Source organism: Triticum urartu, chromosome 5 (assembly GCF_003073215.2).
Source record: "Triticum urartu cultivar G1812 chromosome 5, Tu2.1, whole genome shotgun sequence".
In the NCBI taxonomy this organism is placed as follows: Eukaryota; Viridiplantae; Streptophyta; class Magnoliopsida; order Poales; family Poaceae; genus Triticum; species Triticum urartu.
In genome coordinates this window covers 639,013,883-639,037,138 of record NC_053026.1, presented here as the reverse complement: position 1 = coordinate 639,037,138, position 23,256 = coordinate 639,013,883, and the positions used below count along the sequence as shown (strand labels likewise).

Here is a 23,256-nt window from a genome sequence, read left to right as displayed (position 1 = left end):
ATGCGGTCTTCTTTGGACCTAACTTGATCGCCTGGAGTGCTCGCAAGCAAGCCACGGTATCTCGCAGCAGTACAGAGGCTGAATATAAGGCTGTAGCTAATGCGACTGCGGAACTTATTTGGGTACAGGCTTTGCTTCGTGAGTTACGAGTACCTCAATGACAGCCACCGGTTCTTTGGTGTGATAACATTGGTGCTACATACCTTTCTTCCAATCCGGTATTTCATGCACGAACAAAACACATCGAAGTTGACTAACATTTTGTCAGAGAACGTGTTGCACAGAAGCTACTTCAGATCAAGTTCATCTCATCTAAAGATCAACTTGCGGATATCTTCACCAAGCCATTGTCGTTACCTTTGTTTGAGCATTATCGGCACAATCTCAACTTACGGAACACGGTTGAGATTGAGGGAGGGTATTAGACTTGTAGCTTACGTAACATGTCATGTATTTGTACAATGTAAGTCCCCATATAAATATAAACCAACGCACCCCTTTGGGGTGTGCGATTGACCCAACCCAATTGTCTAAACCTAATACTATAAAAGGAGGTGTTTTCCTCTTTGGTCGCACATCTCCCAAATCCCACCGATAGATGCCTGCGGACTGCGGTCGTTCCCTCCATGACTTCGATGTTGGTCTGTCCCTCTACGAAGCCTCGACCGTCGGGCGTCGGGTCCCCGTTTTCCCTCCCGGCGCTGGCCACTCCATCGCCCTTCCGACGACGCCTCTCCTCTGCCTCCGCTTTGCGTATGTGGGATCACACAACCACTGACCATATGGTCGGTTCCTCATGTCGGGCACCAGATACTCCGAACCTGCGCCATATCATGATCGGCTATGGCGGCTACGAGATGATCACCTGGGCCACCTCCCATGGTCCTCGGCAGCTCCAAATAAGAGGTGAGAAATCACGCGCACCTGCATGTGTTTGATATTGTGTTCAATGATCATAATGGATTCCACATGGAGGGCGGTGGAGCTTCTGGGTCTCTGATCATCACAGACGTGAACATGACAGGCAGGACAGACGGCGTAGGAAAGGCACGCGATCGAGAGACGGCCGCCACTGGCATCACAAGACCTCGATGTCGCCATGGCAGTCAGACGTGTGATGCGTCCGGCAACGCACAGTCACTCCCAGACAACTCGCAGCCGTTCTCCGACGATGACGCTTGCGGCTTACCCCGCCGCCCTATGCAGCCCTCCCGCCGTCAGCGTACGAGGTCGCTACGGCCTGGCTACCTTGCGCCCTCTCGCCGTCTCTCTGGCCACAGCCCGGCGCCGCCTTCCAGCGCAGATGGGAGGCCGCCGCCTTAAGCTCGCGCCAGCCCTGCTGCAAGTCAGTCGTTGACGAGGTCGACCTACACAGACGGGAGACGGCGCAGAGTGCTGGCCGCGCTCGCCGCCGCGGCGATGGGCATCGCCAATACGGTGATGGACGAGATGGTCTACAACATGAACAACAAGAAAGCGCACTACGGCACCCTCGCAGCCTCGCCAAAACCCTTGTGCCCCCGGCCGTATCTCTGGCTACTCCTCCAGCGGCTCCGCCGTCGCCGTCGCCCGAAGCCTTGCTGACTTCGCCCTGGGCACAGAATGATAGAAAGCGGCGGCAGCGTCAGGGTGTCCGCTGCCTATTGCGGCATCTGCAGGCTCCGGAGTCCGTCCCTCCCACGGACTGGTGTGCACTGAATATGTCGTCCTGATGGCACGTATGTTCGACACTGTCGGTTTCAATTATACTTATGCGATATTTGCCCCGCGATGGAGCTAGTCGAACATATGTTGCTTTCATTGCAGGGCCGCGTCGAGCTGTGGAATGCCCTGGGGCTATCACTGAAGCACTATACTCCTCCTACTCATTGTCTTTGTTTCTTTCGAGGTTTAGGACAGTTCGTAATACGCGTCTTCGATAGTATGCACATCTCCAAAACGGTATCCTGCATGAGCATTGTAGAGGTGTGGACCAAAGACGCTGTCATGAAGGGCTTGACATATTCCTCAAAAAAAAGTGTGGGTTGGATGCTTCAGATTATCTCATGTCTTCAAGGCCTCAAAACAATGATCCATGCAGGCCATCATTTTTTATCTGACACAATAAGTGTCTGACTTTGCAATAGTGTCCTTTTCTCAACAAAAAAATGCAAGTGTCCTAGAAATTAGATAGATTTTATTTTTCATGTCTGTAACTTAATTTGATAAGGTTCATCGATCTGCTAATACAAACGTCCATGGCTGGGACAAATTAGGTGGTTGTGTGTCAAGTCTCGGTGTGTTATAGGATGCAGTTCCACTCTGTGTGGTGAGCCAACTTTCGACTGATTGTAAGTATATATATAGTTTCTTAATATCTAAAGTGTTTTTCATTTACTGTAAAAAAATATTTTTTAAATATAAATTCCCATTTCGAAAAAGGAAAAAGAAATTGCAAGCTTGCTGTTGTTATCCCCTGTTTTTTGTGAATAATGTTGTGTATACAGTTTTTACTTTGGAAAAGTTGTGGTTGTGTGGCCATGTAGATACTCCTGTTACTTTTTCTGTTCCATGCGATATGACTACTTGACATGTTTTAATGAGTCAGGGAACACATAAAACACATCAAGCGTGAAATATGAAACTATACATAAACCACCAAGGACACGCGACGACAACTAGCGGTCTCGCGAAGTAAGGGCATATCCATGCACTTAATTTCATCTTTAGTTTCACATCCTTATAATTTTCTAAAGTGCAGAATCCCATCTAGAAATGTTGAACATATGATTTGTGCATGTATATTGTATAGCCCGGCCCACCTCCTAATCATTGTATAGTTGAGGTTATGGCCCACCTTGTACTTCATATATACGTGCGTTATGCACCGATCAATATATCGTGAAGCATTGCCAAAACACTCGTTTCCAACATGGTATCATACCTGCGATCCTAACCCTAACCCTTGGCGTCGCCGCCGCCGTCGCTATCTCATCGCCGCCGCCGCCGCCCACGTGTGCCGCCGCTGCCCATGCTTCCGCCCGCATCACGCCGCGCCGCCCCAAGCCGCGCCGCCACCCCCTTGCCGCGCCGCCTCCCAACGTGCCGCCGCAACCTTGTTCCTCTCTCGGACTCATGGCCTCCCCTGGTTTCTCCGGCACCACCCACAGCCGCCGCACCAACCCGTTCGAAGGTCCCGACCCCGTCGTCATCCGCGATCTCAACATCCTCGCTCGGGTTCCCATCGTCTTCGATCACCTCTCCTCCACCTACTATGCCTGGAAGACGTACTTCTCCCTTGTGTTCGGTGAGTACAATCTCCGGGATCACATCGATGGCTCCGTGGATTCCCGCTTCATGGAGGACGATGAGGAGGGGACGTCCATCGACGCCACTCTCATCCGTTGGTTCTGTACCACCATCTCGAAGGACCTCTTCCACATGGTGGTCTCCGCCGATGATGACGCTCACGCCGTTTGGACCAAACTCAACGGCCTCTTCACCGACAACGCACTCCAACGCAAGGTTTTCTTGCACGGCGAGTTTTTTGGGTGCCAGCAGCTCGACTCGTCTGTCGACGATTATTGCATGCGCCTCAAGAAGCATGTTGACGAGCTCCGTGACCTCGGTGAGAAGGTCTCCGACGAGCTTCTTCTCAGCACCCTCATCGCTGGCCTGAACGACGACTTTGGGAACGCCGCCTCCAACATCCCTCTCATCACCAACCCGACCTTCCCCAAGATCGTCGCGTACCTGAAGCTGGAGGAGAGGCGGATGTGGATGTCGCGCACCCGGGCCACCCACACGACCCTCACCGCCGGTACCCGCGGCGGTGCGCCGCCCACCGCCGCGGCCCGCCCCGGGCCCCTTCCAGGCGCCGCCGCAGGCCGCAAACAGCAGCAGCAGCCGGCTGCCCACGGCGGGGCGCCACGCCAGCCGCAGCAGCACCTCCCGCCGGCACCCTGGCAGGCCGGCTAGAACCCCTGGACAGGGGTCGTTCACGCGTACTCCATGCCTGTACTGCGCGCCTCGTCCCCGGTTTCTTCGGCGCCCGCTCGGCCTCTCATCAGGCGCTTCACGCGGCCCCTCGGCCGTACCCGCCCGCGCCGCTGTACGGCCCCTCTGCGGCCTATGGGCTACCTCCGGCCGATGGGTTCGCGGCGCCGCCGCCACAGCCGCTGCCGTCGGCCCGAGCCCTCCCGCCAGCGCCTTGGGACCCCACGCTTCTAGCGGCCGTCCACACCTTTGCCCCGGTCTATACAATATACACCTTTGCCCCGGTTGTTAAACCGGGCACGATCCACACCGTGCTCCAGCTAGCCGTCTCCCGAGCTTGGCCTGTGCATCAGTTGGATGTTTACAACACCTTCTTGCACGACCACCTCGCTGAGCAGGTGTTCTGTGAGCAGCCCACCAACTTCGTGGACGCCACGCATCCAGACCATGTGTGCTTGCTCTCTCGTTCCCTTTATGGGTTGAAGTAGGCGCCTCGGGCCTTGTACCAGCGCATCGCTGCATTCCTGCAAACGCACGGATTTACATGGACTCGCTCCGATGTGTCCCTCTTCGTGTACCATCACGGAGTTGACACGGCCTACTTGTTGCTATACGTCGACGACATCATCCTGACGGCATCCACTGTCGCGCCCCTCCAGCGGCTCACTGCTCGTCTTCACGATGAGTTTGCCTTGAAGGACTTGGGGCCCCTGCACTACTTCCTTGGCATTGAGGTGGTTTGACGGCCAGATGGGTTCTTTCTACACCAACAGCGCTACGCCCATGAGCTTCTCGGTCGAGCCGGCATGCTTAACTGCAAGCCCGCTCCCACGCCTGTCAACACCAAGGCCAAGGTTTCTGCTCTGGAGGGTTCTCCCGCATCCGATGCGGCCTTCTATCGCTCCATTATGGGTGCTTTGCAATACCTGACCCTGACGCGCCCCGACTTGCAATATGCTGTTCAGCAGGTCTGTCTTCACATGCATGCTCCGCGTGACTCTCATTGGACCTTGGTTAAGTTTAATTATCCTCCGTTACATACGCGGCACCCCATCCATGGGACTTACGCTGCCGACCTCCGCCTCCACCAACCTCGTCGCCTACTCTGATGCGGACTGGGTTGGCTACCCGAAGACACGGTGCTCCACTTCGGGGTACTGTGTCTACCTTGGGCCGTCTCTGATCTCTTGGTCCTCCAAGGGACAGCCCACCGTTTCCCGCTCGAGTGCCGAGGCAGAGTATCGGGCAGTGGCTAACGTCGTTGCCGAATGCTCTTGGCTTCGTCAGCTGCTCCAGGAGTTGCTTTGTGATGTCCACAAGGCCACGCTCGTCTACTGCGGCAACGTCTTCGCCGTGTACCTCTCTGCCAACCCGGTCCACCATCGTCGAACGAAGCATATTGAGCTCGACATACACTTTGTTCGTGAGCAGGTGTCTCTTGGGCGCATCCGGGTCCTCCACCTCCCGACGGCGCAACAGTTCGCCGATGTCATGACGAAAGGACTGCATACTTCTGTTTTCGAGGAGTTTAGGTCCAGTCTTTGCGTCTCCGGCGACACTTCGACTGCGCGGCGGAGGGGGGGGTGTTGAACATATGGTTTGTGCATGTATATTGTATAGTCCGGCCCGCCTCCTAGTCATTGTATAGTTGAGGTTGTGGCCCACCTTGTACTCCATATATACGTGCGCTATGCACCGATCAATATATTGTGAAGCATTGCCAAAACACTCGTTTCCAACAAGGGAATTCCCATATTTTTTCTTTCATCGGTAACTTCCTCTTGAATCCGTTCTCAATGGAAGGTGTGTGATATATACTACATCCCTTTGCATAGCCTATTTTTGAAAATATGCGTCGCTTATCTACCATTGATGACCCTAACTTCATATCAGCTGGTTGACTTCCTCAGAACAGTGCACTATATCACAAAGGAATGCCTTATCTACCATTGTTGCTCTGCTTATTCATCAACAATGAGATGGTCTTCATGAAACACATATCGTGGGCTGCAACCTTTCCAGTTTCTTCTGGTTCTGCACTACTTACAAGATCAGTGTTTTCTTCTTATTTTGTCTTACATGAATGAAATGATCAGTCTCTATGGTGAACATGATCATTGTAATTTTTTGTTTGTTATTCATGCTGGGCTAAGGAGGGAAATGTCTAATTTTATAGCATTGATCAGGTTTTCTCTTCGCAATACTATACTAAAATATAAATCAATGGTGAATGCATATCCCCATATTGCTATAAAATACAGAGACCCATGTCATAATCAATGAAACAAAAAGCGCGCTATTTCACCATTATAGTGTCGTTATAGCGTATTTGGAAGGGGCGCACTATATTTAGCAATTTGCTCGACATGGTGCTAATCGCGCTAAACATAATTACCTTACGTTATAGCACTGTAGTGTGCACAGTGCACCCAACAACATTACACTGCAGACTGTAGCCCATCAGACCATCCAGGGGTGGCGGCGTCTCTGGAGCGGCAGGGGCTGCGGCTTCTTCATCAAGCATTCAATGTTGCAAAAAGAAACTTCTTTAGTGTTCAAGATTTTGCATGAAACTTACAATGGCAACTCAACATGGCCCATCAACATGCGACTTTTCAGAAAAATGAATTCACAAGACAAATCAAAACTCGAACAATAATCTATGACAATTTTTCAAATACCATACCATTACGCATGTATCCACAGCAACCACACACCATTGACTCGATAGTGACATACCCTGGTGTCAAAATGCACAGAACCGCGTCCAAGAATTTGCACTGGCGCTCTACCTCATCACCGACACCAATCTAGCATGTGGTCGTAGAACGATGAAATGATTTACCATAACGACACAAATTTAGAATGCAAGCTCTAATTGTATTCCCCCTTGTATAAAATGTAGCAACTGTTTTATTCAATAAACTTTTCCAGTGTCCACGTATAACAACTTAATGTTCATACATGTGTTATAATGTAGAAAACAAGCAACAACTAAGCCATTGGTTGTACAATTAACAAATAAACTTTTCTAGAGTCCATATATAAGAACTTAATGTTCATACAGGAGTACATCATAGTGTAAAAAAACAAGCAACAACTGAGCCATTAGATGGAAAATTAACACATAAACTTTTCCATCACCACATAAAGAATTTTCATATTATGTTTCAATAGGTGCGGCGTGCTGCCGCGCGGGCATGCAAGTTAGTACTAATACTCATCATAGTCGTGTCCTCGCGAATTCGTCACCGTCATGTGTGTAGCCATGTTACTAGTCCAGACCACTGTGGGCTCACAGACGGCGCATACCCCGTCAGTGGTGGTTTGGCGTGCCTTGATGCTTAGAGCACCTGGCGATTAAAATGTCGAGAGGAGTGGGAGAAAATCTCGCAGGCCATGTGGACGATCGCCTACAAGACCTCGCTGCTGCAAGTGGTGGATAAAAACCACGCGCCGATCTTCTGGCACAGACGACTGTGCATCGTGCACGCGATTATCTCGGAACTTCTTCTCACCGTCGATCTTCCTTTTATTTTGGAAGGAAACTACACTGTTTGCTTTGCCCAGTTTAAGCTATGGCCCAGTTTTTCTTCTATGACTAATAAAGCCTGGTTTTTGCCATGCTATGAGAAAACATTCCCATGGTTCAAAATAAAATAGAAAATAAATTTTACGTGTCAGGGAATGAAAATCAAGAAGCTGTCATATTGATTAGTAAAAAATGCCATGGTTCAAACAAAAAAAGTGCCATGATGCACGAGAAAATTGCCATGGTCTTTTTCCATGCTATGAAAAAAATTGCGATGTTCAAGTTTATGGTTTCAAATTGCGTAAAAAGGAAGAATTCATAGCAATTTGCATCTTTACGTAGTGGCACAAAAATGTACATTAAAAATTTAGGGGGTGCTCTAAATGTATGCATGAAGACACAAAATGTGTATTAAAAAAATCATCATGTAGAACACAAAAAAGTATAACATATATTGTTTGGATGATCATTAATGTTTTTCATCAGTAACGAATCAAACCACTACGTGGTAATATTTTTGTTACTCATATTATTATTATTTTCTATGAAAAAATATAATCAAGTTGTTAAATTGATTTTTTTTCCAATCAGTTTGTATGTGTTAAAAATTTACTGTAATCAATCTTGTATTAATGCATGGTTTTAATGTTTACACATTTATTACAATTGTGTAGCTACAAAATCCACTAATATAATTATGTTTATGCCTAAGAGTTATAAACTGAAACAAATAATGAAGTGAAGCAATTACCATGATATGATAAAGTGGAGTTAGGAAACATGCTCCGGTTGCTCTTCCCCAGCTAGGTATAGCTCCGCCCCCTGCACGTTTCAGTGTACTTGAAGAGGGGAGGAGCTTGGTTCCACCCATGGAGTTTGGCTCTATATAAATCACGCACGCTTCATCTCTCCAGGCGTGCCGTCGTTGTGCAGAATTGCAGGCGTAGGTTAGTACGTAGCAGTGCGTGGTTTTGCCGCATCAACATCACTTTTCAGGAGTTATTAGTACTCCCTGTCTTCTTTTTTCACGTATTAGCTTTGACCTAAGTCAAACTTTATAAAGTTTGATCAAATTTATCGAAAACAATTTAAACTTTCACAATAAAAAATGTATATGGTATGAAAATATATTGATTGATGATTCAAATGGTACTGACTTGATATTGTGGATGCTAAAAAAAATCTGTACAAATTTGGTCAAAGTTTAGAAAGGTTTTCCCGCAAGAAAAACTTTAGAAATTTTGATCTGGGACAAAGCTAACGTGGGAAGCAAATAGAAGCCAAATGAGCATCCTGTTTTCTTTATCGGTTTGCTTCCCATGCGCCCGATCCATCATCCTTTTGCAGCAGTAGACCAGCGGTGCTGTTATGCACTGGGATCTGCACCCAGGTAGGTTCTTTCCAATTAGCCTTAGAATATTTTGGCCAGAGTAGCGATATGTCCAACAATCATTTTACCACTTTGTTTCACCTTGGGATTCATTCACTAGTGCCCTCTTTCTGTGCTGGGAACAACTTGTTCTTCTTTTTGCTACTTGTTCTTTTTATTACTAGCTATACTATGTTCTTTTTTTTGAAAGATCCAGCAATGCTGGCGTTTTCATTGATCATAGCAGAAAGCAACGGAAAAACAACAAAGGTGGTGAGGATCCTAGGATCAAAGGTTTAGGGTTTTGGAAGTGCCACACATGGCCAAAAACCCTAGCAACAAGAGTGGGTTTATCTCTCACGGGGGTCCCCGAAGGGGCTCTCTAAGCATGCAGCTCCTGTGGTTCTCCATAGCTCGATGCTTTCTCGTATGCGCTTGATGATACCCGCCACGCACGGCAGTTGCTGCCTGAAAGTGCTATTGTTTCTCTCCCGCCAAATCTCCCAGCAAGCAAGCCAGCACAGCGTCCGCACTCCCTTTCGCCATCGGTGCGGGGTCTGCTCCAGGATGCCTTGCACGATTGTGGTGGAGCCGTCATTGCGCCAGCTCTCGACCGGGGTGAGGGCCGAGCAGCCATGCCACAGTCCCAGCTCGGCCCACACACGTCTGGTTTCCTGGCAACTCCAAAAGAGGTGGCGCGACGACTCCGGGTTTCTGACGCAGAGCTGGCAGAAATAAGCGTTTGCCCAGCCCCGCCGTTGTAGTCTGTCATTGCACCATAGCCGGTCCTGGAGAAGCAACCAGGCAAAGATCTTGATTTTGCCCGGCGCCCAGGCCTTCCAAACCAGCCGGTCGAAAGGGGTCACCGTTCTCCCCTGGAACTGCGCCAGGTAGGCCGACCTCGCTGTGTAGTTTCCTGAGCTCGCTCTACTCGACGTCAGATCATCCGGCACTCCTGGCTGCAGCTGCGCGGCCGTCCCCTGGAGCAGACGATGAAGGGCGAGGGCATCCGGCAGGAGGTGGCGGTTGTCTCCATGGGCGAGGTCGCGGATCCACGTGTCGTCGCTTAGGGCCTCCCGCACCGATATGTTCTTGCGCCGCGAGTAGCTAAACAACCTTGGGAACTGTTACAAGAGGCAACCCTGGCCGATCCATGGAGAGAGCCAGAAAGAGGCCCGAGCCCCGTCGCCGATCACCACGCTGGTGGAGGCCGCGAAGAGCACCTTGTCCGCGCCGTCGCAAGGCAACTCGGTGCCCACCCAAGGCCGCTCCGGGTGGAGCCAGGCAGTCCAGAGCCAGCGCAGCCGCAGCGCTCTGCCAAAACGATGCAGGTCTGAGATGCCCAGGCCACCGTGCTCCGTCGGGGCGCAAACCGCTGGCCAGTTGACTTTGCAGCTGGCGCCAGAAACCTCATCATCGTGGCACCAGAGGAAACGACGTCTACACTTGTCGATCTCTTTGAGAATTTTTTGTGGGACACGGAGGACGGTGAGGACGAAGGTTGGCATGGCACTCAGCACGCATCTGACGAGGACACGGCGGCCAACCATCGGTAGCAGCTTGCCCTTCCAGCCCGCAAGCCTTGCCTTGATCCTGTCGATGATGAACTGGAGGTGAACCAAGCGCATACGTCCCGTAGAGACCGGCAACCCAAGGTATTTGATGGGGAAGGGGTGATGGAGCCTGCAAAACCCTGTAGCACCTCCTCGACGTTGATGTTCTCGCAACGGATCAGCGAGACCGTGGATTTGGCCGGGTTAATACAGAGCCCCGTTGCCTCGCCGAAATCGCTAAGGATGAGCAGCAGGGAGTCTACCTCTTCTTGTCTAGGGTTTATGAAGATAATTGCGTCGTCTGCGTAGAGGCTTACACGAAGCGCCAGGTCGCGACCTGGGAGGCGATGCAACAGCTGCTGGTCTACCGCCGCCGTGATGAGGTGGTACAGTGGGTCGATGGCCAAAGTGAAGAGGAATGGGGAGAGCGGCTCTCCCTAGCGCAACCCACGGTGATGGAGGATGCTTGGGACGACAGAACCATTGAGAGAGACCGCCGAAGAAGCCGAGACGAGTAGCCAAGCCACCCAGTCCCGCCAGCGCGCACTAAACCCTAGCTGTTGGAGCAGTTCCAGCAAGTATTCCCAGGAGACGGTGTCGAGTGCCTTTGCTATGTCTAATTTTACTAGCAAGCCCGGCGTTTTGCGACGGTGAAGGGCGCGGACGGAGTTCTGAATGAAGAGAAAGCTGTCGTGGATGCACTTCGACTTCAGGAATGTCGTTTGCGCCGGTGAGATGATGGAGCCGATGACTGACGCCAATCTAATCGAGAGAACCTTGGAGATGAGCTTGGTTATTGAATGGATCAAGCTGATGGGCCTGAAGTGCGTGATCTTCATTGCCCCATCCTTTCTTGGCATGAGAATGATTGTAGCGTTGTTGATCGCCGCCTGAGAGATTGTAGAATTGGTGGAAGACGGCCATGACGTCAGTCTTGATGATGGACCAGCACAAGCGGAAGAAAGTGTCATTGAAGCCGTCTGGCCCCGGGGCCTTCTCTTGCGGAGATTTGCAGATCGCCGCCCATACCTCATCCTCGGTGAAGGGGTTGTCGAGGTCGGCTGCCGGCACGGATGGTAGGTGAATGGCATCCCAGTTGATGGTTCGGCTGCGAGGCGGTTTTGTGCCCAGCGAGGATCGGAAGTGCTCATGAATGATCCGCTCCTTGTCGTCGTGGGAGGTGGTGATGGAGTCTCTGGTGTGAAGGGCATGGATGAAGTTTTTTTTGGCGCCGTGAGTTGATTTTTTCCTGGAAGAACGCCATCCTGGCGTCGCCCGCACGTAGCCAGGTGATGTGCGAGGCCTGTCTCTTACGCGCCCTCTCGATGGCGGCGAGTCCAAGGACTCGCATCTTGAGCCTTTTCCGCAGCTGCAGCTCATCTACTGTCAGCTGCCTAGTCTCCTGAGCTATATCGAGGCGTAGCACGATCTCGTTTGCGATATACATTTGGATCTTTGTCTCACTGAAGAAGCCCCTAGCCCAAATCTTCAGGTCTCGGGCCACTCGCGTGAGCTTTGTGCTGATTCTCTTGAAAGCACAGCTAGAGGCGACTGGGCGATCCCACGCCCTCTGCACCGTAGTGTGGAAACGAGGAAATCTCGGCCAAAAGGACTCGAAGCGGAAGCGAGCCGCGCGGCGAGGGGCCACCGCCTCCGACAGCAGCAACGGGCAGTGGTCCGAACACGAGGTGGATGCGGCGTGGAGAAGGTAGGAGGGAAACATGGAGGCCCAGGCCATGGTGCAAAAGAATTTATCTATGCTAACTAGGGTTGGAGACGCGCGCTCGTTGCTCCACGTGAATCTTCTGTTCCTGCACTTGATCTCCTTCAGCCCTGCCGCGTCGATCGCAGCGCGAAATTTTCCCATGATCCTACGGTTTATGTTGGTGTTGTTTTTGTTGTGCGCCTCGTAGATCAGGTTGAAGTCACCGTTGATGAGCCAGGGGTCGTTTGAGGGCGGAGCAGCCCGCGCTAGCTCGACCAGGAAATCATCCTTACTACTGTCGTCGACCGGCCATAGACTGTCGTCAGCCAGAACGTAGCACCGCTAGCGATGATGGTGATCTTGGCGGTAATGGAGAATCAGCCGATGGCATGCGATAGCACCTCTACTCGATTCTTGTCCCAGAAGATTGCGACGCCGCCCCTCGTGCCCGCGGTGGGGAGGACGACACAGTCCGCGAGCCGCGCTCCTCCGGTTTCCCTAACTAGTGCCCTGGTCCATTCATCGATCTTCGTCTCCTGTAGGCAGAGGATGGCGAGTCTATGCGTCTCCGTTGTCTCCAGAACTACTTCTCGTCGGGTCGGCGAGTTCAAACCCCGTACATTCCAGCTCATTATCGGGCAATTTGTGTCACTCATGGGGAAACAGAAGATAGCTCCGACAACTACTACTACTTGAAGTTAAACACGGTTACACCACCATCGGGCTAGGGGATCGCTGGCGGCCACCAACAGGCCCCAAATTCCAGCGGCGAACAACTACACCTTGCTTGCTAAGGGGACCTATACTATTACAATGCATGATGAAACCTAACTCAACCCGGCCTAGTGCATGGGGTCGCCGGAGACTGCTACCACTAGGAAACACTAACATGGAGAGGTGGTGGCCTTCGAGGCCTCTCTGTCTGGACCATGCATGCCCGCGGCTATCTTGAGCACCACGGCGTCGAGGTTGGTGAGCTTCGCAATGGACTTGATGTCGGAGTCAGAAGGGGCTCGTCGAACCGGCGGATCAGCGCCTCCGCCGCCTTGGCCGTCATGGCCTCTTTGGGCCCGAGGATGCCGAGGCCGTGGACGATGCGGAGAGTTGCCCGCTGGCTGACCGAAACGATGGACGGGTTTTTCGCCTGATGGGCGCTCTGGCGAGACAGCGCCGCGGCATGCCTGGAGCGGGAAGGTGTCTTGGCGCGGGTGGGAGGCTTGCCCAGCGCGGATGGCGCGGCGTTGACGAACAGCTGGCACGCGTCACCCTCCCCGTTCGCGTCGGCAATCTGCAGGTGACACACCTAGGAGGTCACCGCGCCGAGCTGCACGGAGTGGGTGGTGGCCGGCCTGGGAGTGTGGCGGGCGAGCGAGAGGGCCAGACCCATGTCGATGTCGTCGTCGATGCCGCTGCCAGCGCCTGCCTGGTCGGTGAAGCTGAGCGGCCTGTCCATGGTGGCCGCTGTCGCCCTGCCCACTGCTGCCGCCCTCGTGTCCACCCTCGGCGGAGGCGGCAGCTCCTTGTCGACCCCGTCGAAGAAAGCGACCACCGGGTCATCGTCCTGCGCGGTGTCCGAAGCCTGGGGTAGAGGCCGGGGAGGCGCGAGCAGCGGGTTGGAAGAGGTGTCATGCGTGCGCGAGGAGGACGCACCACGGGAGCGGCTTGATCCAGCCCCTCCCCCAGAGCGGCGCCCCCTGGGAGCGTGTTCGGAGCGCCTGTCCTTGGAGGGGCCATGTCCGCGGTGCGAGGTTGGGGTGCGGCTGCGGTGGCGCACAGGAGCGGGGGGTGGCGTGGCCGGCTCCTTGCCATGGCTTCGGCCGAGGAGCGTGTCCTTCCATGACCTCCGCTGGCCGCCACTGTCGTCGCGATGGGTGTGGCCCACCGATGGCATGCCCTTGCAACCCGAGGACGCGACTTGCGCGGGCGGGCGGAAGCGCGGCCCCAGGTCCTGCACCGGCCTGCCGTCCTCCATGCCAGCCACCCAGCCCCCCGCGTGGGGATAGCGCGGATACTGGCGGTCGTCGTCGGAGGAGGACGGGAGGCCGCTTTGCCCGGAGTGGGAGGAGCGCGGGGACAGGGGCGCCCAGTCCTCGACCCGGTCAATGTGCACCAGCACATCCCAGCGCAGCAAGTTCGGCGACGGCGCGACTGCCTAGCAAGGGGGCGAGAAGCCGATCATCTCCTCCACCCGGCCAGCGGCTCTGGCGTGCTTCCATAGGGTTCGCGTGGTGGGGATGTGGTGCAGCTGCCACACCCACACCCAGACGGCGAACAGCTTCGTGTCCGCGTGCTCGAACGTACGGCTGTCAAGACGGTCGATGATGACCGCGTCGCCCAGCGCGTCCCTCGCGCCCTCCAGGATCCAGAGCTGCATCGGCAGCTTCACCATGACGACGCGGACATGCGGCATCCAGGTGTCGTGGATGGCGTGCGTGTCCTCCCTCCATGGCTCCAGCAGGAAAGGGACGCCATCCACCACGATCGAGCCCCTCCGAACGGCGAGCTCCTTGTGGGCCGGCATGGTGAAGTGGATGAAGAAGTCTTCCAGGTCGTGGCTGGTGATGCGGAGGAGGTGCGCGGGGATCTGGAACTCCCACTCGATGGCGCGGCCGATGGAGAGGGGACTGGCCGTGTGCATCTTGCTCACCGCGGTGACCACCACCACGTGCTGCTGCAGCACGAAGATCTGTTGCTCCATCTCCGGAGTGGAGGCGATCACCTTGTGGCTGGTTCTCGGCTGGCGCCCGTGGTCGACGCAGGGGGCGCCCGACGGAGCCATCTCCGGTGGAGGAGGGCTGGCCTGGGTAGGGAAGACCAGCCGATCTCGCACCGGACGAGCCTGGAGCCCGTCCCCCTTCTGGTTCCTCCGGTTCTGGGGGCACTCCTTGCCGATGTGGCCCGGGCGCTTGCGGACAATGCAGTGGAGGGGGTCATGGCAGTCGACGCGGCGGTGGTGCGGGCTGAGGCATCGAAAACAGAGGCCTCTTAACTTGCTTAAGAAGGCCTCGTGACCCGGTGCAGGGGGGCGGCGCCCGGATCCGGACCCGCGGCGATGCCCCGAACGGACCGGCGGTGACTTGCTAGCCTTCTTGCTTCTGCGGGACTGGTACAACGTCCATCCATCATCAATGGCGGTCGGCCCGGAAGGGGGGGTGGGTGGGGAGGGCACAACCACGATGGATCGGAGCCGGTGCTGCTCCGCCGGGGGGGCAGATCCATCGGTCCGGACGGGAGGTCGCCCTCGAGGTCAGCACCCCGCAGCAGGATTTGCGGAGGCGTCCCCCACTCTAGCGCAGCCGGAGAACAGGGAGATGCTGGTGCGGCGGAAGATCCAGGGGATCCAGGGCCTCCCCCGAGGCCGGAGCATTGAAGGCGGGCCGGTGGGGAGGGGGGGGGGGGCGGGAGATTGGGGGGGAGCTATCGTCGGCATGGGATGCCCCGGCATTCCGGGCAGGGCGGCGCAGGTGGGGAAGGGGGTGGCCGCCGCGGCCGGAGTGGCCAGTGGCGCGGAGCGGGGCGGAGCGCAGCTCGACTCAGTCGTAGAGATCACACTGTATGGCGAAATCCTTTCATCGCTGGCCTAGCGAAATGCTGGTGGTCACTTGCGTCGCCATTTGGAGGGTCCCCAGTTAATCCTCCGAGAAATGATGGGAGATGAGAAATGGGGTGCGGCGTCTTCTTCTCATTTTAAAGGATTGTTTCCTCTTCTGTCTTTTCCTATTCCATTCATATAACAACATGTTCTTCTGCTACGAACTTGTGCCTAACAGAGATGAAGACAAGGACGCCCCATCAGGCCATCACCATCTTGAGCCTTGCCCTTTTGCTGCTGCTGCTGCTGCACTCCGGTATGTAGTGCAATGTAACCCCACCCACTTGATCTCCAACCCACGCCCAACTGCCTGCCCACGTACGTATGAAACAATCTGAATTCCCCGATTGATCCTGATCATCAATCGCTTCAGGTAAGACTACAACGAGCGGCAGAGGACGATGTTCAGCAATACACCGCTGGGTTCAGAATGTGGGTCTGCACCTGCACGGTGTACCCCCGTCCTGGGCCAGTCGACAACACGACATGCGAGTGGATGTACCAACAACTCGACCAGCGGTGGCGTGCAGGTGCGGGCGTGCGGCTCGGCGACGATTACGAGTGCTGCTGCTGCTCTGTGGCCGATCACGCTATGCAGCCTCCTTGTGCTGCTGGTGATGCTGGTCTAGTTCAGCCGTGCACTGTGCGTCAGGTTCAGAGTTTCTTCAGGATGCATGTAGTGTTGGTCAGAGTGGAGCTCGGCACTAGCCAATTAGCCATAACAAAAGTTGAGAGTCAATGAATGTGGACTCATGGAATAATAGCAGCAGTTAAATGAGTTCGGATTAATTTCCTATGTTAACTAGCCATCTGTCGGCAGGGCTGGGGCGGCAACCGTAGCGAGCCGACTGTACAGACCTTGCCGGGGGGGCTTCAGTACCAGGGAAACAGAACTGGCTTCTTCCTGAAAAGAGATATCATTCTGGATTAGTTTTCTTTGGAACAGATTAAACCATTTCTCTTCTACCCGTTGATAAGATTTCACTTGTTTTACCTCTTCTCATGCAGAGCAGGGAATGTAAGTGGATGGTATTGTTAATCCCAAGCCAAGCAGTATTAGGCAAGCACTTTGTCCCGTTTTCTGAACTGCAATGCTTGCACACTAAGTTTTTGGTTTTGCCTCATCTTCCACACTGTGATGCCTGCAAAGTGGCCTGATTTGCGAGCGCTGCAATTCCAATGAAATTCCTTTCTCTCATCAACTCTTTGTCGAAGATAGCATCGGACAGCACCACTGCAGATGCCCCTGCGTCCATGTACGACTTGATTGAACCTGTATACGACAGTGGCCATAGCATCAGAGTGAATAGTATCGTACAGCTAACCGATATTTACGCTTCGGATAAGTCCGGTAATTACTCTTTTTCTTTGGAAGAGTCACAGTGTTATGAAACATGCACTTGGAGGTTGCTACTTAGACACCAACAGAAGATAGGGACGATATTCGCAAAAGAGGAAAATGAAACAGGGACGATGGGTGCTAGACAAGGCCACTTACCTATGGTAATTCCTTGCGAAGCAACCATTGGTACAAGAGGAAATGGTTTCTTTAGAGCAGACATGTACATCTCTCCACCCATCACCGAAGCTGGGTACACCTAATTAAAGTAGACCACACAAACAACCGAGTGTCATATGCCTATAAGCAGAACGGAAAACTAACACATTTATTCATCACAAAATAAAGTGACACATTTTGCTAGTTAGTATGCAACCAAAATGGTCGTAGAAAAGTACATTGTTTTAAAATGTCTGACAAAAGTTATCATCTACTCCCTCCGTCCCATAATATAAGAACGTTTTTGAAACTACACTAGTTTTAAAAATGTTCTTATATTACAGGACGGAGGGAGTAATATATTGTTAATGCTCTGATATGTTTCTAGTCTCTACTATAACTAAAATAGGACAGGTACAAGTCATCAAACCTTAACGACTTTAGCACCAGCATTGAAAGCATATATAACCTGCAAAACCAAATATAACAAACATGTGAGAGTAAATATTAGGCCGCACTACTCTAAATTGCACCAATAAACTTCATGCAAGTTTATATGTGGAACGTGATACATACCTCAGTTGGTGTCAGCACTCCTGGGATATACAGAACTTCACTTCCATCAAGATCATGAAGTATTTCCTTAAACAATAAGATTGAAAGAATCAATTAACATTTGTATACTGGGATGCAAACACTACAATCACCAAATAGTAGATGACAGATTTCTATTAGATATGTCGAAGTAATTGCGAGCCAAGGGATAGAATGTTAAATTATTGGCACCCTAAAGTCTAAACTACAAGCCTATAAGGATCTCTAACATCAAATATGTTACATTGCCAAACTGTACGTGGAATGTCCCTAGTGATGTGTATAACCAGTAATCACAGACTATGGGAAACATGTGCATTTCTAGCAAAATAAACATTATTACAAATGCAATAGTACTAACTCTTACCATGACTGTGCCAGGGCTCATGAGAAACTGTGCACCAGCTCTAATGGCTTTCCTTGCATCATCAGCATTGAGGACCGTACCAACCTAAATATAGAGTGCAGAAAGATCAGAATGCATCATGAGCAACCTAACATTGTTGCTTATAGTTAGCATACAGGGGTTGTACGGGACAGCTTTGATGGAGTAGTAAATTGTGAGTATTACTTTCCGAAAAACACAGTGGGGCATTGCCACACACACACAGCAAGTTTAAAAGTTCAGGTGTAAAGACTGTAAAAGCCATGGACATGGTACTTTGTAATAAGAGTATCACGTTGTCAAGATTATATGAAAAAGACCAGGCACTCACCCTAGATATATAGTGGTGCTAAAAAGCAGTTAGCTGACAAGTCATATGTTCAGGGAATGGTGCAAAAACCAATGAAGTAATGCCAGAAACTCACCCCAAATGTCAAGGAAGGGTAAATCCTGCGAAGATCCTCAACAGCCTATTAGAAGATTTTATCAATCAATCAAAAGCTAGCAAGAAGGAATGATAATAATTGTTAAAGGGAAGAAAGCTGCAGAAGAATGGTGAGAAAGGCCCACCTCTAGCACTCCAGGAGTGGACATCACAATTTCTAGCTGAACAACATTGCACATGTTTGTTAGCATCAGGGACAAGAAATGGAACACGAAAAGAATACTAGCTAGCATGTACAGTAGCATGGATGGTTCCTCCAAGGATCCGTCCATAAAAGATAGAATTAAGTAGAAGCAAACAACATATCCAGAAGCGCGCTGCCGCTCCACGCACCCAACGAACCAGGGAATGCATTGGAGCAACCGACTCACCACGGAGACGCCGCCGCGAACGGCCGCGTGGACCGCCTGCATCGCCGTCTCGCCACTGCAAGGGGAGCCACACAAACGGAGCAAGAAACAGAAGGTTCAGTCCAGTGAGGCCAAGCGCCGAACAGGTGGCGGGCAGCGTGGACTGGGTGAAATCAGCTTTCTGCTTACTCTTGCGCGCGAAGGCAGGCGATGACGCGCGAGCGCAGTATGGCGGCGAGCGCTTTCGGTGACCGCGGCGGATCTCGCCGAGGAGACTGGGAGGCGAGAAGAGGCAGCTTTGCTGCGGCGACGACGAGCATCCTGGTTCCCGGAGCGAGTGACAGCCGCCAACTGCTGACCGGTGTAGCTGTAGACCTGAGTAGGCGAGCGTATCCTGTCCTGTGAACCGTTGGATGTGAAAGAAGGAGCAGGAGACCGTCAGGATGTGGGCCGATGGAACATTTGCAGAACAAACCTCATAGCCTAAATGATTGGACGAATCATCCTTCTAGTCCAACCCGTTTCTAACTCCAAAAATATCACATGGAAATCAACATTCAAAGGAAATTTCATGAAAACTATGTTTGAAAGTTTCAAACAAATCTGACAAAAATACGAGATGTTAAAAGGGTGACATTCTATTGCCATGCAAAATTTCAAGTTAAAACACGTTGAGGATGTTAACCAACCTGTGGTTGGATGATTAGAAGAATAGTGGTATCTCAGCCACCAGGATTTAAATCCTAGTGCTCACATTTATCCTGAATTTATTTCAGGATTTTCGGCGATACGTATTTAGTGGGAGGAGACGTTCCTGTCAACTACGAGGCGCCTATGTTGACTTCGTAAAATCTCAAGATGACGTGTCAGCTCGGTCTCTCGAAGGTGCTCATATGGGTAGCTACGCATGTGTGCATTTATAGAGATGAGTGTATGCGCGTATATATTGTTCTACAATTCAGTGCTGATTTTGGTTTTTCCATGGCTCATATCCCGTAATGCTTTTGAACTTGGAATTTCCCATCATCCTTCTAATGTCCCCTATTTTTCTAGATTTTTTCAAAACTTCAAAATTTTGTTTTTGCATGGTTTTTATTGGTTTTTACTAAATGTTGGTTTCCATATGATATTCTTCCTTCTAACCCCATTGAACCATCTCTCTCATGTTCAGTTAGCTAATCCGTCTGCTAGAGGTATTGTTACCCTTCTATGATTCTTTCTGGGAGCTTAAAAATGCATTAAGATGCTTGCTGTTTTCTCTCCATCCCAAAATAAGGGCGGGGGAGTACATCATAGGTACATGACGGAAATTTGCACTCGGATTGACGTTTTCTCCCCCTCTGCCCTTCCTGATTTGATATATGGCTTCGGCCGCAACCGCCACTCGTCTCCTCGTCGCCGCCGAAGCGCCGCGGGGCAAAGCCCAAGCGGTGGATGATGCGGTCGCGGTGGAGATTAGCACGGGCGTCCTGCTTTAACATGTGCATCGTCTGACGTCAATGGCACAACAATGAGGATTCTTCCGCCGTCGGTGGCTCACCCAGGCAGGGCGGCCGTTCTCCGCTATGGCTTCGGCCAGGGGTGGTTTGGGACGTCCCCATGAGGCGTGCTGGATGACGGTGGAGGAGGATCTAGTGGACCAGCCGGTGATGGGCGCGAGTTTTCCAGCGAAAGCTTGGTTCGGCCTCGGTCGGAACCGATGATGGCGGCGCCCGTGGGCATCGTTACCTCATTGGAGGTGTCATTGGCGATTTGTGTTCCGTGTGTGCCTCGGGGGAAACCATCGATTCGGTTTCCGGGTCGGATGATGGTGATGTTCCTATGTCCTCGCCTCCATAGGGCATCATCTTTGGGAACGTACTTCGGCTGAAGGGACAAGTGTTTGGTTTCGGTGTCTGGGCGCAGATATCCACATGCTTCTCATGTGGTGACCAAGGTGGAGTGGCATGCCATCTATAGTATCGACAACGACGAGTCTTGGCGGAAAGGTGCAGCAAGGTCTCGGCGCTAGATACAGTTTGTTGAGCGCGTGTAGGAGGGTGACGTTGTCTGGTGTCGTGGTGGCGTCGCCGGCAGTAGGGTCTGGCAAGGGCAATACATCTATTACTCCTGAAGATGGGACGGCGGAAGATGGCGGTGAAAAATTCTACACTGTGCGGACGGGGTGCATGCTAAGAGTTTGCTAGACCGGTTGGTGCTCCTGGCTAGCCGGCGGGCAGCTTGGTGAGGCCATCAAATTTCATGGCATGAGTTGACACGAGGTCAGGACACATCATCAACCTTGTAGGTAGGGTGATAGTTTTTGCCAAAAAGATGACTTTGGGTTGATTTATATATTTGTTTTGTAAGACTTTGTCGAATAATGCAATAAAGATGGTTGTGTGCATCAGCCGATGCAGATGCCGGAGATTCTTCTCCTTTTCGGTTGGTGCTAAGAGTTTGCACTTCTGATGTTATAACAGCAAGACTTGTAAGAATTGCAAATAACATCAGAATGATGTTTGTAGTTGCCCGCAAAAAAAAAAGAGCATGCCTTTTGTTTTTGCACAATTGAGCGCACGATTGTACTCACTCACCGACCAGCTGATGAACCCCATGGCCCTGGGAGGGGCTTCATGTTGCGTCACCAGCCCAAATCTATCACATTTTGAGTGCCCGGCTACGGATACTTCTCTTCTAGATCCATCAAAATCACTGGAATCATAGAGAAAGAGTGACCGTTGCCAACAGAAGGTGCTTTTCCTTCAACAAGATAAAAGAACAATGACACTTTCTGAAATACCATACAAAATTGTCGCCTTTGCTCAGAGAAATAAAATCCTATCCACACTCTCAACATGATATATAGTTTCATCAATACAATAGTATAACAAACTCTAGCATCTACTATTACAATTTATAGAAGATATAAAATGACAACTCTGCAGACACATGTTCACAAGGTAACATGCTTATTAACAACAGACATTAGTAGAAAAAGTTTCATTTGTCCTAGTTCCAAAGGCCCATTTGTCCCGGTTCTGGAACCGGGACTAAAACCCATCACCTTTAGTCCTTGTTCGCTTATGAACCGGGACAGATGATGCTTCACGTGGCCGTTGCGGCGAGTTCAGGCAGGAGGGCCTTTGGTCCCGGTTGGTAACACCAACCGGAATCAAAAAGAGGGTTAATTTAGGGGTTTTATATATTGTGTTAGCTAGCTAATAGAGAGAAGTGACATCTCTTGTCTCCGTGCTTGGTCGACGCTAGGTACTATACGTATAGAGAGAACTCGACACGCTAGCTAGTAAGCAAATGAAGGAAACCATTAAGTACACAAGATCGTCATGAACATATATAGAGAGAAGAGATTGACCTCTCCTTCTCCGAGAGATTGGTCGAATAACAAGTTTTCATATATCTATCCGACGCTACTAGCTACATATATACAATATAAGATCTCTTACAATCCCTAACATACGAAGTCAAGTGCCACATGGTATTCTCCGGGTGGATTGATGACGTGATCAAGAAAGAATCTTGCCAATTCCTCTTGAATTGCGCGTATGCGATCATGTGGTAGGAGTTCATCCCGCATCTGCCAGATCTAAATTGAAGAAGAGAGTCAATACATGTGTATGAATGAAACTCAACACAAATGATGGTAATAAAATAAAATTGTGAATATTTTAGCTAACGCACTTCATATTGTTTTTCAGAGTAGCCCGCTTATTAGAGGTCGTCACGTTGTAGATGAACTCGCAAACGTAGTATCCACATAAATCATTTCCGGCTTCCTGCCACAAGAACTTTACGAGAAATAGAGGTCAATCAAACTAATAAGCAAGCATACTGAATGATATTGATGAAACTAGCTAGAATCAATGGAAGATGCGCAGAACTAGGTAGTAGTACTTACTTTCGGATGTTTAAATCGCAACTCGGTCGCCAGTCCCGGAAAAATTGCGATGAACTCTTTCCAAATCCCGCCAGACAAAGAAAATAATTACTTGATATAAGGAAATGAACAAAGTTGCCGATATGGTGCGGTAATGATCGATTGAACTTACTTCTGGAGCATTCGAGTCATGTCCGCATAGTCCTCGGGATCTTTTCCTCTCGAATCTAAGACGGTCACTTCTCCCCGCTCAAGCTTAATCTCTAGGAAAATAAAGTGGAACCTGCGCACGCATGCATAACTCATCAGTTACATTACTATAGCCTCGAGTAATAAGGGAAACCGAATGTGCACAAGACAGTAACACTCACTTGAAGTTGT

General features: G+C 51.3%; 1 protein-coding gene across 1 annotated transcript; it reads right to left on the bottom strand.

Moving 5' to 3' along the window:
• Positions 1-16,370: 16,370 nt before the first annotated feature.
• Positions 16,371-19,395, bottom strand: LOC125506417 (KHG/KDPG aldolase-like). The gene is made up of 10 exons (XM_048671232.1): positions 19,188-19,395; positions 19,020-19,074; positions 18,774-18,809; positions 18,629-18,673; positions 18,186-18,269; positions 17,801-17,866; positions 17,655-17,693; positions 17,225-17,324; positions 16,721-16,999; positions 16,371-16,630 (listed from the first exon to the last, which is right to left on the bottom strand). Exons 1-9 carry the CDS (start codon positions 19,316-19,318, stop codon positions 16,848-16,850), a joined length of 708 nt encoding a protein of 235 aa, XP_048527189.1. The 5' UTR covers positions 19,319-19,395; the 3' UTR covers positions 16,371-16,630; positions 16,721-16,847.
• Between the last annotated feature and the right edge of the window lie 3,861 nt (positions 19,396-23,256).